The sequence below is a fragment of the Carassius gibelio genome, chromosome B5 (genome assembly GCF_023724105.1).
Source record: "Carassius gibelio isolate Cgi1373 ecotype wild population from Czech Republic chromosome B5, carGib1.2-hapl.c, whole genome shotgun sequence".
Lineage (NCBI taxonomy): Eukaryota > Metazoa > Chordata > Actinopteri > Cypriniformes > Cyprinidae > Carassius > Carassius gibelio.
In genome coordinates, this window is record NC_068400.1 from 41,392,696 (window position 1) to 41,410,626 (window position 17,931).

At 41.3% G+C, this 17,931-nt stretch overlaps 1 protein-coding gene across 15 annotated transcripts in view; it reads right to left on the reverse strand.

Annotated features, from left to right (window-relative positions):
• The window catches only part of LOC127958845 (autism susceptibility gene 2 protein homolog), a 249,998-nt gene that overhangs the window by 33,567 nt on the left and 198,500 nt on the right, over window positions 1–17,931 (reverse strand). For all 15 annotated transcript variants that reach the window (XM_052557862.1, XM_052557864.1, XM_052557871.1 and 12 more), the window contains one exon: window positions 3,742–3,790. In XM_052557862.1, the coding sequence (XP_052413822.1) occupies window positions 3,742–3,790 (49 nt within the window). The remainder of the gene's footprint in view (window positions 1–3,741; window positions 3,791–17,931) is intronic.

Sequence of the window (17,931 nt, forward strand, 5' to 3'; positions counted from 1 at the left end):
ATTGAATCGTGGGCCTGCAGACAGACTGCTTGATTAGCGATTCAACACGGAGACCCTGAGCCGTGTAGCATATAATGAGTGCTTTGAGAACGACCGTGCGGCTCCCAGGGGACAGCGGTGGAAGGGACGCAGGGAGGGGAAGGAGCATCCATCCCCTGCGGAATTGATTCGGCCAAATGCTATCAAGAAAAACCGAGTGTAACGTGTGACGAACAGACGTGGCTCTAAATCCAGAATTACATACGTTACGGTAATGGTATGGACTGTTAATATTATTCATAATAAATTAGTTGGGTCAATTTGTTTTCATGGGTTGGCGCGCAGGGAACGGTGAATTAACAGCGGAAAGTCTACGACCGATGCACTTTATCAATTTTATCTTGTGCGGTTGTGGCACTGGCTGTTACCCCCTGCTTTTTTGTTGCTTTCTCACTCTCTTTCTTTCTTTGTTCTACAGTCCTAATCCACTATGTGCGGGCCGGTGAGTTTAATGGAAACAATTTATTAAGTCCGGCTTAAAATGCCATCTGCTGTTAAGCCTTCCAAAGCCGCTAAGCTCTCAGTTTGGCCCGAAGCTGGCGGTGCTTCTCGCGTACAGTAATACGCTGTTTAAAATGAGCACAACGGGTCAAAATTAATCAGGATTAGCAAACCAGAAATCCACTTCACAAATGGCTTTCCACTACAATCTTCCTTTGCTATCCCAGCATGCCCCGAGTTTGCCTGACAGACCCCACACACAAAATGGGTGCGTCACCGCTTCACTGATGGGTAAAATGAAGGGAAAGAGACCAACCCCCCTTCCAACTACACTTGGAGTCTCTAACCTTATTGTTGAGCTGGCAGATGCTGCACACTGTTCTAGGATCAACAATCACCTTATATAGATGCATTAGTCGTACTGTAGCTGGGAAACCAAGCTTTACTTTATACGTGATAATGACTGACAGACAGACAGATCAACATACAGATAATTAAAATCAGAGATAGAAAAACACATACTGTATCAACTGTTTCCACGATGCAAAAATGACAGGCTATACCAAATTATAGATAGACAGATAAAATGAACAAACGAACTTATTACAAAAGCTGGAATGAAAACTATAAATACAGCTAGAGCGATAGCTAGAATGATAGCTAGATAGAACGATGAGTTATGAGCATGAATTTGCTATGCCTTCATTCAGGGCAAAAAAAACCCTGGCTCTATTAGATGGAGAGCAAGCCTCTACTAAAGTTACTAAAAGCACAGTGATGGCAGTAATTATACAAGCTCACATTAGAATAAAACTAAACAGCTGTTAAGCTGATACAAAAACTTGTATGTCACCACAGTACTTGACTGAGGCCACAAAATCAATCAAATCAAGCACCGGCGTGCACGAAAGCTGTTTACAGAAACAAAAGACACATGCATATTTGTGTAAGCTGCACCACATGCATGCCGAGGTATTTCCCTGTAATGCAATTCTCCAACACGAGATGTGAGCCAAGCGAGTGATCAGTCTGCCAGAATTTCTCCAGGGCAGACCAATTTGGGGATCAGTGTGGAGCGAGCTTTAGATTGGTCTCGGCGGACATACTGTAATGGGACACATATGCTCCTATACCCCCAAAATCTAGAATAACAGCCTGGAGGAATGGGTGCATTCCATGGAACAAAGTTTGGACAACCCACATTCAACAATGACAACAGGAGAACAAGGGTAATGATACTATACATTCCTTGCCAAACGATTTGGAAGCTAAAATCAGAAGAGTAATTACGGTAACTGCAAAACCAAGTGAAAGGGCACTGTGCCACTAACACAGGAAATTTTTAAATAAACTTGACAACTACTATTTTTATGGTTTCAGCTAAACGCTTAGCCAGACGTCCTAGACCACTTAGACTTCAGAAGTTCTGAAATACAGAGCCAAAGGTTTCCGGGTTAGAACTAAAAGACACCAAATTGGAACTACAACAAAACTATTGGATTTACAGAGATACGACGACTGAATTTAAACTGTCATGAAACCTATGGATATCAAAGGCTCTGAAGTCTGAACTTTCATCAACTAGGGTTTTGAAAAATGTTTTGATCATTTTCAAAATATGTTCATGACCTCCAGTTATTTCCAACAAACTGGAACTGTTGTGGAACTAAATGGACATCAAAAGTTATGACACTATGAAGGAACTTACGTGAAACTAAATGGATATCAATGTCTGAACTGGACCTGGATTTGAAAGATTACAACTTCAAAAATTAAACATTATAATTTAAAATATTATCGTCAAACATGATTGGTTTCAAAGGCTATACCTCCATGCCAAATCTCTACATAATCTCTACGATAATATTTATTCCTTGCAGTCCCCCTAAACCACTTAATCCACATATTCCTACTCTTGGTTTTACATTGGTTTCTAATCCTAATCTGGCACTTCCTACTACTTTCTGGTTTCTCTGTATCATCTCTTTGATCCCTGGGGAGTGTGTTTTCATGACGCACATTAGCAGGATTTTAAGGAAGATGCAGTTTGTCTCGCCATCAGTCGTAACAGATTAAAGTGTCTGTAATATAAACAACAACAAGCTCTTCTGTTGACATCAGAAGAGCTCAAACCATGTGCTCTGATCTACTTTTAAATGCGTCAGCTGTTGCACAAGTCTTTTCCAACGGTTATGTCTGGAAGTCATCCACAGACATGAAAAAAAGGACTTTAATTTGGACCCCGACAGTAGTCACAAGTTTTACTCTTCCTCTGAGCTCGACTTGTCTCTTCTCACTTCCTCTTTTCTCTGTTTTCAGAGAGTGGGGGGCAAAGTCTATCTAAAGGATTCATGCCGGGCATCAGAAGTACAGCATTAAACTAGACAGCCCCTTTGCACTGTGCAACAAACAGAATTCGTTTCACAACTTAGTTCCCCTACAAAACCTGGATGTGAACCAACTAAAAAAACATCTAGGGCCGACTTCCTACTGCTCTCAGCTGAACTTTTGCTACTACTGGAAACAGTAAAAGTAGCTCAGATCCGCATTAAAAGCAGCAGCCACTTGAAAATGAGTCAAAAATACAAGGAAACAAATAAAGGATCCTAGCATTTTACAGTCTTAACAGGCTTTTATAAGGATTACAGAGCATTTGAGATTTGCTGTCTGGTATTGAGGTCTCAAGTTGTAAACCCACCCCCCGCCACAAACCTAACAAACACTTCTAATGAGGCTGATGGCCCATGATTTACTTCTACCATATGTACTTCTACACATGTGCAGCCTAACAAATGCAGCATTTGAAGGGAAGCTGGAAAAGATGGGCATCTCTTTGGCTCCCAAGCACAAAAAAAAACATTTATGAAAAACTGAGAAAAACAGAACAGCACCATTCCTGCAAGAGGAAAGTTACTCTTGCTGAAGAGGTATGGATTGAAAATGAGCTCCTGGTGGCGTTTGGGATCATACTGCATATTGTCAGGCTTTGTAGGGAAAACATTAACTTCAACACCAAACACAAAGCCTACCAACTGCTGTCTGGACTGAGAACAGAGCTTACTAAAATGCAAAATAAGGAGACAAGGGTTTAGCTGTATGCATTATGCAAGTATCTTGAATATTACAATAAGACAATCCTGGGTTTTGTTTTCAAAACTTGGTTTATGAATTGGGTAAAAGGTCAAATCAAGCTTAATCACGTCTAAACATCCAATGCAGGAGAGATTACACAGCATCCACAATATATATTCATGCTCTTACCTTTAGGTGCAGTAGGCGAGAAAAGCTTCTCTGATCCTACATCAGATGCCTGCAAAACAGAAGTGAAACACAATTAGGCCATGTTCAAGTTAAGTTCCTTTTTAAAAAACTGCTCTCATCCTCCCCTTTTTTTGGGGGGGGGGGGGGGCAACAACAACAACTTTGGGGGACACCGTTGTGCCAACCTAAAAATGTCTACCAACAAAGAAATAACAGAGAAAGAAGAAAAGACCAGAGGAGAATGATGTAAAAAGCCAACAGACAAATAAAACACTGTGCGAATGTTTAAGCGGAGCCAACTTGCCCAATTTTCCACATCCTTACTCTTAACGATTTAACAAAAGAACACTGATGGATGGTGACATCACAAACCCTACCCGCAGATCAGAATGGGAAAAAAGTAATCTCCCTACAAAGTGACTTAAGTGCTATGTAGACTAAACACGAGTGTGCTTTTCCTTCCCCTCCACGTACCAGAGCATGTAGTTTCTGGCAAGCAGTGAGAAAAAGAAAACATGCCATGCTCTTACAAAAACACACAGTCATTGGCAGACAGGACGTGGAGCTCTTAACAAAGAGAAAAAAAACTCTTAAATTCTTCACACACTACACACAAGGCTGGTGAAGAATGCCAGCGTACACATTCCAGCTTTTTCTTAGAATAGAACTATAGTCTATCAATACAAAACACGCACTATGGATTTAATTTAGCAAGAGAGAGCAGACAGTCATGTGTTTACATAATCTTCTTATTCTGAGCTTCTCTTACCTATAGTATTATCCCTATGCATATGCTAAAAGTCGAGCAAGAAAGTAACACTGCTGTAGAAAAGATTAATTTGAGAATGAGGTTACACTTTATTTTATGCTGTCCTTGTTACAGTGTAATTATACATTTAAGTACAGAGTAATAATAATTAACTGCATGTACTTACTAGATATGGTTAGGGTTTGGCTTAGGGTTACTCGGACATAATTGTGCATAATTTACTTATTATAAAAGAGATGTATAACAAGGTCACCTTAAAATACCTCACCGTTTCATTTTTATATTGTATGCATAGTGTTTTCCGCTTCTGCAAGACTACAGTTTGTCTGTTTGAATCTTCTGCAGACCAAGTTTCTAGCTTCATTAATAACTTGTTCTTTAGAATGTGTACTCAGTCTAATATGAAAAACCTCCTGTGAGACCAGACCCACAGCGTGGCATAATTTCGGAGACATCCGCTGACGTGAATCCTGGACTACATTAATAAAGAGCTCTATTTCAGCCCCATAATTCACTATGTCAGGGGACTCATTTTTCAGCAAGCGGGATTTTTTATTACACAAGCTCTCTGTGTCTGAGCGCTGGAACACTTTAGCTCACACACCCGTAAGGATTACATGAAAGAAAAGAGGTTCAGTTGAAACTGGGCCCGTAGCGTATGTATACGCCTCGGGTTTGGGCAAAAACTGTCGTTAACGTTCGCTCGGCGCGCGCCTTTAATGTTGAAAAGAAACTATTAATACAATGATCCGTCTATGAAAGGTATTCTTATGAGAGCTTAAAACAAGATTTTTTTTTTTTTCATGATGGCTGCATTTCTTGCCAGTGAGCTCTTCTACCGAGCAGCCTTTTAACTGTGTCCCTACAGGCCAGAGGTCAAAGGTCACTCATAACAAATTCTTTGCACTCTTACAACGCAGGGGGGCTGAGCGGTGATTAAAGTACAGAGTGATCAAAATGAGCCGGAAAGGAGAACGAATGAGAGAGAAAAAACAAAGCAAAGACGCTGCCTGCTGAAGGAAACAGAGGGGCTATAACCATTTCAAAATTGAGGAAATTGAAGCCACATTGCTGGGAGCCAAATAGCGTTGGCGGGGCCACAGGAGGCCTGACCCGAGAGGACGTGTGATACTGGATCTGGAAGCAGAGAGGCCAGGCATGGGACTTTGAGATACAAAAACAGCCCTCAGTTCACTTCTCCCATTGCACTCATTAACTACAGGCTATGATGCAGCCTGACCCGACTCCCACAGGAGGAAAACACAGAGATGGACGGCCAGAGGAAGAGGTAGGGAGGGAGTTCGAAAAATAAAAAGGTCACGGCCATGTGTTGAGACCTGCTGCCTACAGTTGAAAAGCGCCACTGGAAGAACGATCGGGAAAGGGAAGACAGGGAGGTGAGGTTGGATTCATTGCACCAAAACGGTTCTAAGCCGTAAAAGCAGTTCAAACTACAACAAACATCCAAATGTTTTATACTGCTTCTTTCAACAGGTTGGACGAAGCCAAAAGGATGAAAGCAGGTGACATGAAATACCTTTGAGAAGTATTCTGCCGTGTGACATGCAGCAAGTATTGATTAAAGATCAAAATCAATTTGCAGAACATTTCAGAAGTTAGTGTCAGCATTTTTTTATTTTATTTCATAAGCATTATGTTTTTTTGTACTGTACAAACTGTATTTTCTACCACCCTACAGCTAAACCTACCCCTTACAGAAAACTACTGGCAGCTTTTGAATTTTTGTGTTTTGTTTTTGTTTTGTTTTTTGTTAAACAGGGACACATGAAGTGTCCTCATAAACCATATATACCAGTACTCTCTCTTACACAAACACACACACGCACATACATACATACAGTATATAAAACGCACGGATACCAAATTTCTGAAAGGTAGCGTATTTGGTGTTATTACACGTACAAATATACTATGATATTACCATTACAATACTCGACACGGAAGACCAAGTTGCATTTTAATAAAAAAAAACTCATCAAATAAGTCTACTCCATGCATATAAAATAATTCAATACTGTATAAACAATTCAATTGAAAGGCATCATAGAAGCAGTAATATAGCACGAGTCGACTGATGGTTTCCTCCTCCTCACGCCCCTCTGTTCCCCCCCGACAGCCGCGGGTTCAGTGCCAGCGGAGCCACTAGAGGCTTCAGAGGAAAGTGTGGCACTGGTGCGGTGTCACGCTGCCAGACCGGCCGGCCAGATGCCATCAATGATCAGAGAGAGAGAGAGAGAGACCACACTGTCCTCTGATTAACCTGACAACAACGAGATGACCTCTACAACAGATTTTTAGCGTGTGGATCAGGCCTGTATTTTATCATCGTCACAGCAAACTCCTCATTCTTCCTCTCCTCCATCAGCAACCATTCCTCACACATCATCTTCAGCCTCAGTCTCTCTCTCTCTCTTAACGGCAGGATGTTGCCCAGAGCCTTAAAGACTTCTATTTTCTCACTATTTGTGTGACATCATGTTGGAGAGGGCCAGCTGAGGGCTGATAAACATCTCAGTCATCACCCTATTAAAACCAGCGAGTGCCACATCAACCTTGACATTTTTCTTGTTTGTTTGTTTGTGTTGAGTTTGAAACGTGTGTTGATCTCATACCCGATTGTGGATAAGATACTGTGGGTGTGTATTATACAATATGTTATGTGAACTTGTATATAATGTTGGCTATGCATGTCCGACCGTCTGCTTTCATACATCTACGAGTAAATGTTCTCCTTTAAATATTCTCTCATGTACACATGATTTCCTCAGGACTGCGTGTCTGTGCACGTGCGTTTGCCTGCCGCTGCACCCATGCAGTCATCCAGGCATACAAGTTCCTGCTAATGAAACTCCAAATTAATTATCTTCACTGTGTTTGTCCTTCTCTCTCCCATCTCCCTGCCTCCCTCTCTCTCTCCTACTCTCACTGCTCTGCTTAATGACCTCCTACATACTCGTTTATCACGAGCGCTGCTACATCTCTCCCCCTGCGCTCTCATCCTATCAGCCGCGGCGCAGACCGCCTCCAGTCAGAACAGGTGTGTGTGAGAGTGATTACAGCTCTCTGCCCTCTCCACTCCACAGGAGAGTGACACACACACACACACACAAACTCCCACACCAGCGCATTAGACATGCATCTGCACCTAAAGCATCATTAAGATGATAATGTATTCCACTGGGTGACCGTGCAAAATGCAAGCCTACCCACAAGTCTGTGCTGCTCGCCGCGAGCGCCACATTCCACGTAAGCCGTGATTGGACGAAATGGGGTGGGGTGGGGTGGGGGGGTTGGACTCCTCTATCGAACACTCGCTTGGCAACAACTCGAAGAAAACCTAAAGCGGAATCACAACACAGCTTCTGCGGTTTGCATATCTAAATCACCCGCAGTTCCTGCGATCCCATCTCTAATTCACCTCTTTCCTTGCAGTTACTTAATTTAAATTTTTACCATCCTACTCACTCCGATCTCTCTTCATTTATCTTCCTGTTGTAATCTTCCTTATCCAGTCTCTTCCTTTCTTCAGTCTTTCTAGCTATAATTTAATCTCTCTTTCTCTCACACATTTTTGTGAAATTTTTTGCAATAGCTTCCTCCTGCTTTCGAGCATTCGCAGGCTGTTAACATAGCAGCCGTCTGGTGCCAAATACAAATTAGAAAGCTATCCGGTGAGAGTAGGACAGACTGAGATCACAGGGGAGGCAGAGAGAGAGAGAGAGAGAGAGAGAGAGAGAGAGAGAGAGAGAGAGAGAGAGAGTGTAAGGGTAAAGATGTGTCGCATAGTAGCACTAAAGCCAAACAGCAAGACAGGGTCACAAATCAGCTCAGTTGTGGTTGCCCCCAGGGTCTGAACGTGGCCAGGAATAAACACGTTATGAGAAACAAGGTAAAAAGCAAAGACAAACAGTGTGGAAGAGCCTTCATATAAGGCTTTGTTCCAAAACCTAGTGAGCTGCCTAAATAGGAATCACCGATAAACACTGTCACATTAAACACGATCAAATATCTGTTGAAAATATTCATTCATTTTGAACAAACTGACTATTTTACCCCAATATCACAACATCAGTTTCATATGTAGGCAGTAGAGACAAGTTCACTAGGTTTTAGAGTTAAACACTCACACATAGACTAAGCAAAACATGCATTCAGTAACTTGTTGGGCTGAAACAGAGACATTCAGTTCAACTGCATTTCTAAAGCGCTTTTCACAATATTATCTCAAAGCAGCTTTGCAAGGATCATGCCTTAAAACCAGTTAGCAAACAATGGGCAAATCCTGCTAAGGTGGTGAAAGTACAGAATAAGGAGCATAAAAATCAGACCAGCTGGATAGTGATAGTAAGACCAAATTAAACTCCAGCTCAAATCAATGTCTTGTGCTATGCCTTGCTTTCTTGAAACCAGTGTTTCAGCCACACAGGAACTGTCAGGGGCCTCCTCGTCTTTAATGTGAAAGCAGGAGAAGATAAAACATGGCTTATCATCTCAGGAATCAGAGCCTGTTCTTTAGTAGACACACTGCAGATACAGATCTTAGTCCAGGGTTTCCTACTCCTGCCAACACGACCGAGATAAGGAGAGTAGCAAAGAAAGAGAGCGAGAAAGAGATAAACAAGCTCTCATTCTGCTTAACCGGACACTTCCATTAGATGCTTATGTCATTCAATCTGCAAGACTCTTGAGTAGCCTAATATCTAACACTCGACTGAAGCTGAGACAAACCAAGAAACAGAACAATCTGAATGAAGTGTTTTGCACATAGCATATCACTAAATTTAAGGGTTTTCAAACTGAATTTTTTTTTTCTCCAGGTGGCAAAATTACGTTTTTAAATTGTATTTTTTTGCAAATGATACAATATTTGTATTAGTTAAATAAAAATAAATATTTCAACTTATTTTGTATTTGATACCGATCCATGTATTTATTTATTTTTTGCATACAGCACATCTGCGTTTTGCTGATAACTGATTCTTTAAAAATATTTTGCTTTTACAATATGACTAATATTTTTCTCACATAGAATATAAGGGTCATAGATAGCTTTACATAAAATATATAAAGTTTGAAAACCCCTGACAACGTTTTCTACAAACATCTGGGTTGTAGAAGCTAGTAAAGCTCAAGAGAGAGTGGCACATTGAACGGACTGTACTTCAATCTCTCACAGCCTTATTTCCGTTCATGTCAAATTAAGTATGACATACTCTGACTAAGGTGTGTGGTGCAGTCTACCAATTAAACGCATGCGATACTTGCGGGACATCTTAAAGTACTATTCAGTGTCTCCCTTGTTCACCTTGTTTTCTTCAATGAGAACAACGTCTGAGTCATTCACTTCCTCGGGCAAGTATGAAGGAGAGCCGAGATGAGTTGCTTTTTTTTGCAGAACTCTTTGCTACAAGGGAAACCCATCCAGGCACATTGAATTATTCATAAATAATAAAGGGTTTGTGCCTCTTGCTGTGCCTTTATCTGCAGTAGGTAGAAGAAAGACAAGATGTTGAAGATTGTACGGGTCTAGTTCGACAGGGAGCTCGGCAGTCATACTACGTGAAAGACCAGGGCCTGCTCTTTTACGAGAGGAAAAAAGGCCAAGCAAGATGCCCCGTTTTCATCCAACCATGAAGCCACGTGAATCTTATATGAATCATCTCCTTGTAAAAGCAAATACACATTCAGCCAAAACAAGCAGGCATCCTAACCTGAATCAAGGGTGCATTCAGAACCCAAAACACATTGCACTCTTGTAAGCGAGAGCTGAGCAGGATGCACACACTGTAAAAATTAACCGTGAATTTAACGGTAAAAGACAAAAAATGCTACAGTAAAAACCTGTTAAATAGTTCAGGGTAACTACATATGGAGAAAAAACTGTATTAGACAATACATGTAATTTTAAAGTAGTACACCGTTTTAGGAAGAGAAAAAGAATGTATATTTACAGGGGATAACCGTAAATTGACATTCCCAGAATTCCCTGAGTTACATTTCAAATTTGAAGATTTGTTTTTTTTTAAACAGCTGTTTCTTCTTATGTTTGCCTTATCAGCTGTGTACATTAGGATTGTTAGATGTAATGTCCATTGCATGATTTCAGTTTCATGTGTGTTACAGTACCATTATGTGCATCTTTTATACGTTAATATTTAAAAGCTGCCTGTGATAGGCTTTGGTTCATTGTGTGATTTTATCATCACCATCTGCTTCTCATGGCTATCCCTGTATTACAAAACAGATTTCAGTACTTAAATAGGTTTGTATAATAACATTATATCAGTAAATGAAATTATGGTATTTAAATGTATATTTAAGCTAAATCAGTAAAACCTAAAATGTTGCTACCGTATCTTTTACGGCAAAATTCCGGCAACCACAGCTGCCGTGTTAGCTTTATATTTTACATTTTCTTTTTTTTTTTTTTTTTTTTTTTTTACTGTGCACAGTGGCGTTTGCACCCTAGAACCACTTGACCTCTGACCCCGGAGGTGCTGCAATCACTCACACCGCCTGCACAAGAACTGCTAGAAATCAAAGCGGCTGCAGAGTCCTGTAAGCACATCAAAACAGACAGGCATTTCCAGCATTCATGTGGGCGCTACAAAAAATTTGTAGGTGAAAGGTAAAGAAATGAAAAGGCGAAGGCGGGAGGAGAATGAAACTGAGAGCGTGCCAACGGCTAATACCCCACAACCCCTTGCTGCACAAACAGACACGGAATGCACTATATAAAGGAAGCTCACAGTTGTGCAAGGCTCCTGTTGGGATGGGACGTACAACATTAAGTGGAATTTACTTTTAAAGCAGACACCCCTGCTCACGTTACCCTGCACTGTAACGCTACCCCCATGTCACAGCCTCTCGACGGGTCAACACGGCTCCGCTCGTGTCTTTAAAATCACCTTAGCAGCTCTGCTGTCCTTAAAATAGAGAGGAGAGAGACGGATGAGGGATACCGGGGACACAGGTACCTGGTTTCATCTACTTCTCATTTATCTCGAAGCGAAACCTCTACAGTGTCACAGTGTTCTAGCTCACCAACAGGATGTATCTGGAGCTCCTTACAGCCTAACTGATGTCTTCATTCACTGCTAGGAAACTTGACTAGAAAACAGAGCTCAGGCACGCTGGACTGCCAGTTCAGGGAGGGAAGTTTAGGAAGGCTCGCGGCAGCTGCCCCAGGCATGTCACATTTATCTAACGCAAACCCCAGCACATGGCACAGGGCTTCTTTTATCACCCCGGCCCCAGATGTGCATCGTATGACGGCTCAAGGTGTATAAATAAACACCCAAGAAATGTTCTTTGACGAGCGCTAGCCACGCAAACCCAGCAAGCTACACGCATTCTGACAGAACGCTACACCCTGTCCGTTTATCATCAAGACGACAACTGCGCTAACCTTGTGAGAGAGATTATGGCTCTGGCTTTCACACTTACCGTTTAAACCTCAGCCCTTCACATTCCAGCCACTGAGTCAACCTTGTGACAAAAGGCCCCCGGTGGGGTTTTCAATTACATTCAAACGCCACTCACTGCAGAACTTGCGTCATTTGAAGCAATGTTAGAGGCGAAGAGAGGGGTCAATCATACTAGACATGTCTAGAAGTCAATTATTTAGTCAGACAGCACTGTGTTTGCAACAGAAGTACAAAAAAATTGGCAAAAAGTCAATGTTTTCAGCTTCACTACGCTAAAGTCAGCTAAGGTAATCTGACAGCAAATTGGGAATAACAATTACGTGCTTTATAAAGCCCTGTGTACATATTTGCTTATGTTGTTACAGCCTTTTGTACTCAGTAAATACCTGGTAATTAGAGGGCTGTACAACCACGTGTAATCTACTAATGCACACACTGTGTAAACCAGCTGAACAACACACCAGGGCCTCCAACTGCAAAACGAAAAACGATCTTATTTCAACAAACACCCTTATTAGCTTTGAGACATTTTGCGAGGACTTCATTGAGCAAACACTGATATCAGTTGAAACGAACACTGCCAATTAGCACCTGTGCGTGGTAAGTATTTCTGGAAAAATGCAATAAAGGTTTTCGGAGGGAGCGGGTTGGCGAGGACGTGTGTGGGCGCGGTTGAATTACAAGAGACCCGGTGGAAGAAAATTAAAAGTTGCTTCGGATGCCAAGAAAGCAATGCGCAAAATCGTTCACTTCGGATTAAAATATAATGAAGCAAGTAAATGCATCGTTGTCTGACATGCTACACTTTCAATTATTCATGTGGAAAGGGAGAGAGAGGGGAAAACAACAACTGGCAAACAGGATCCCCAGGGTGTTCAGCCCATATACTAGGAGGCACATGATGGCAAGGATGAATTTCTCTCTCTCTGCCTGTTAAAAGCTTTAATAGTCCTTGCGAGGCTCACAGCACCAGCTCTTTCTGCTAGGATTGCATCAATATTACATTTCTGGCTGATACCAATAAGACGATTAATTTCACGATACGGCTGATAAAGGGCCAGCATTACAATTCTATACCATTCTGTGTGCTGTAAATCAATTTATTTGAAAGTCATTTTAAATGCAACAAGTGACCTTCAGCATCACAATATTAAAGTACTGCATGAAAAAATGGACATGCATTTTAAGATTAACTAAACATTAGTGTGTGTGTGTGCAAGAACACCATTCGTCAATTGATTTGTTTAATATCTGAAAAAAGGCAAGGTTAAGCAGCTCATTACAGAGGCCCGTGCTTGAATAAGCACAAACCATGTCTGGTCAATAAAACAAAACATCCTGTAGCATGACAATACTGTAATAGCATTTTAAAAGCAAATAAGCATTTAAATATGAATGCCATTTCCCTTTATTTATATCACTAGTGTATAAATCTCACGTTGCAAACTTCCGAGGCTTGAGAAAACCCACCTGAGCTCTAATGCAAGATTAGTGTTGGTGATGCTAACATTCCTGACAGGGAAAAACCCTTTCCTTTCATTGGTCACTGGGATTATCCTCTAAGACTCAATCGACACACACTTTCCCTGTGGATCTATGAGAAATCCGATTGGTGAGTCGTTTAGACATAGTCCTGTTTGCATATCATGTCTACGGACATAGAAGAATTCCACTCAACATCCTTCCGGGATTGGCGGCAATAGCAAGGAGATAAAAGGCGGATAATCCTGGAATGCCAGAATCCCTTAACCCATCATCCCAAATCCAACTGCGAGGCATCACTGACAGAACAACCCTTCCGTGAGCAGAGATTCAGTGGCCAAGACTCCAGAGTCCCCACTCTATCCACATACTGCTTAAAAGCTTTACAGCCAGAAAGAAGGGGATTTAACTAAGTGGTAAAAGCAGTGAAGGGCCGGTGTGGGGGGCATGTACTGTACGTTTCCCTACTGAGCAACACAAATGGCTTTACGATGATAACGTCTCATAAAAAGAGATGGCTCGTTTGAAACTCCAATAAATGAAAGGTGGTAAGAAATGTCTTGTGATTTATGTGCCGTGTTTAAAATAAGAACTGTAACAGAGATCAAGCGCTCTGAATTTCTGGTTTTCATGTGCCTTTTCCATTTATTGAATAGTTCTTGGAGAAACAAAAAACTGTGTATTCTCTGTATGAATTATACCTCAAACCATGACTTGTAGACAAGTAAGCTTTACTTTTCATGAGTGATAAACACACAAACACACGAACACACGAACACACACACACCTGTTTACTGTACAAACAACATTTTACTGTTTGCATTTCTAGTACAACCCTCTTTCTTTATGCAAACCTATCTGTCACATGCACTGTAATTAATGATTTATATATATTCTAAGTATTTTTTATAAATGTGCCTTAGAAAGAGACAAAAGAAAGCCACTGATATATTTTAAGATCAGTCAGTGCAAGTTTTTAGCCTGATAGCACTGAAAGCGTCCCTGAAAGCCTCCTGATCAGTGTATCATCCTACAGTGTATCATGTGTCAATTCTAAGTGAAAAATGTTCCTTAATTTTAGTGCATTCTCAATTCAAGCATCCAGTCCATCTGCATGCTAGTTTTGCACAGGAAGCATCACTCACCTTTTCTTAAAAACCTATTTTAACTGTTAACTGCAGTACCAAAGAACAATGCGGTCACTTAGATGTGAAACAGATCAGAAAACCAAACCATAAAACACACCCATGCTTCTAAAATCTGTGACCAATGGCAAACTCTCAGCACATCAGGCCCTCGGTCATGCTCTATTAACAAGTGGCATGCTCCTCATAGCAGACACATGCACTTTGAACGTCGGCCGGCCACATCAAAAAACCCACCCAGACACGGGCCTTGAACCCGCCCACCTGGAGGCCATACATCACCCAGCCAGAGCTGCGCTGAGAAAATCTGACCAGATCAAACAAATACCACGAAGAGGGCGACTGACAGAAATACTCCAGGAATCACCTCTCTCTCTCTCTCTCTCTTGCTCTCATTCGTTGCTATCTCTCAGCTGATGCTACGACCAAAAGCTCCCTGCGGGTAATCACAGCATAACAGAAGTTCGCCCTGTGGAGTCGGACTGAACGGGGCCCAATTATATTTAGTGTACGTGGGTGTGCGGCACCTGCCAGTGCCCTTCAAACCCTCAGTACAGCACAGCAGACAAATCAATGATAAGCCCACCGGGCTCCTTTTGCTCCCGACACCTCTCCGTCTTCGTCTGCCTTCCCTTCCCATTATAGCTGGCTGTCACTTGTTGGATTATTACCGCTGCACTCTGCACCCAGAGTACGGAGAGGGGGTGGACAGAAATGTCTACCTCGTCTCTTAAAGTCAGCACTCCCTCGCTGAAATTTAACAAGATAACCCTGCGGAGAGCAGCACAGGAAGCATGAGACCTAGAAGAATGACAAACATGCATGTGTGCACGCCATTAAAAGTCACGTTTTTATTCACAATCTAGCTACAGTTTGTTTAGCTTATCTATTGGAACAATAAAAAAGCACTCTAGTACAGGATGTTTAATTCAGTAAAGCCTTTGTTTCTGAAACTGAAAACTTCTTACATGTGGCTTTGAAATTCTGCACAGAACACACATGGAAGCACGAAACCAAAACCTGACAGTTTTGACAACGTTCCACACCTCAAGCGATGTTTTGATTGGTTTACAGTGAAACAGCAGAACAACGAACCCTTACGCAACATTTACAGTACTCTACTAATAATCACAGCACATGCACACACTTCCCACATCCAGATGTTGGGGAATGGTGCACAGGAAAAACAGGATGGATAAACACAGGGAGCTGGGAAATGAAAACAGTGCACATTAAATATAATCAAAAAGAAACGGAAACATGAACAGGCCACTCGAGCTCTCACATATAATTAGGTTGTTTTTTGCAGGAGCGAGACCAGAAATTTGCCAAGATGAGCAAGATGACAGGGCACTGAAATTACATGGAGCAAGTCCAAAGCCGTGCCAAGGGTCCACTTTTCGGCCGAAAGCAGTTTGGAGGAGCTGCTGAACTCTTCAGATCGCTTGAGGCTGGGAGTTGGGGATTTCCAGAAGCTACTGTACCTTCTCAACCCCTTAAGGCACAATATAATGAAACGCTATATACTGCTAACAAAATACATATGATTTTCAAGGGCAAATTCTGTCGAGTTTCTCTGAACAGCACACTGTTTTCAATTTATTTTTTGATGCAAAAAAGATCCATTTATTTTCTAGCTCTCCATCAAACTGATCTGAACAATCCAATATACAAAACTAACTAACTCCAATAAAGCACTGCATAACAGCAACAATAAGCCAAATAATTTATGCAAGCAACACATTAAAATACATTAAATGTAATATTATCTATCTGTAAGCAAGGGCATTGTTGTTGTGCTATTTTTATAGACTTACCAGATGGCGCCATTTATCTGTAAATTCAATATTTAAGAACAGATCAAGCATGACTAGAGAAAAAAAAAAAAAATCAGTCCAAATGACTTTCCACAATTGTATTTATTTTCATGCCTGTGAGATGCATTAAAAAAACGTTATTTTTAAGACCGTAGCTCAGAGTATTATCTAGAAAGTAGACTATTTGGCTGCATGAAGTAAAATTTATAGGCAGCAACACCTATTACACAAATAGCCAGCAGCTTGCCGAGTCCATCTGTACCGCACACAGAGTCTGGCGGACGTCACGTACTACGGAGTGTGGTTTGAGCACCTATCTAAATAGTGGTAGTCTAACTAGCCCTCCACAGGCCACTGTTTGCACAGGCTCTCGCTCAGCTCTCTGATGTTGCCACAGTGCTAAACTGCACAGCTGTTGTGCAATCTGTGGCGGTGTTAATTACCCTAATGTGAACGGCAGCTTGTCATCCCCACACTAACAAAGAGGCCTTATGGTTTTAATGTTGGCCATCTTTCGTTCGCCCTCCCCTTCAGCTTTTCACGTTCTCTTTGCCCTTTCGCCATCTTTAACCTTCTCTTCTTTCCATTTCTTTCGCATCTTCATTCATCTCCAATTTCTTACTCTCCTTACCCTGGCAGACCACCCGCCTTATATTCTACACTATATCCCAGGAAGAAGAAGAAAAACACATCTAATGAAACCTCCCTGTGCAAATCTGCTTAGTAAGGAGAGAAAGCGACTAAGGGAGCAGATTAAACAAGGATTTAATCCAGTGCCAGTGAAAGGGCTTGAAAGGAAATATGAGAGCAGTGAATGGTAGAACGCAGATGCCCTGAAAAGAAGGGAAGGCGGTAAATCTGAAACAATCGCTTCACATCTGACTTAGCATCTGTAAAACCTCAGAGACCTCCAGCTAAGAGAGTGCCATTTTTCACAAAACTTCCTGGAATACTTTCAGCCACTTTTAAACCAGAATAGACATAAAAATATTGCCAAATGCAGTTCAGTTGTTTGCTTGGGATCTGAAAGTATCAAAAGTAAAGTAAAAGCATCATTGACACAATGGCAACATTATTTAAAGGGGTTTTGTTAGTATGCAGTTCCTATAAGTGGCATGTTGAAAGTCTGCTTAATCAACATTTACAAGTTACATTATTGCTAGGTGTACACGTCTACTTTATTAAAACCTTAAAGCAGGTCTGAAAACAAAAATGTCATTATACAGATCCTTTTGTCCATTGGAAAGTTCTTAATGGAACCATCAAAACTAATCAAATCTTTTATTTTTAAGAGTGCATCTCCTTTAATGAATTTAGACCAATATGAAATTTCTCTCAGGTGGCGTGCAGTTGCTCTTTAGACTCTTTCCTCTATTATTAGAGAGAAACAGAACAGCTGGTAAATAGCATGTCTGGGTTGTGTGCTTCCATAATTTTCCACATCACACAAGGCACATTTAATTATGAGCTATAAAGGTGACAAAAGACACAAAAGCGCCTGACTGCAAAGCACAGTAAAGAGGAATGCA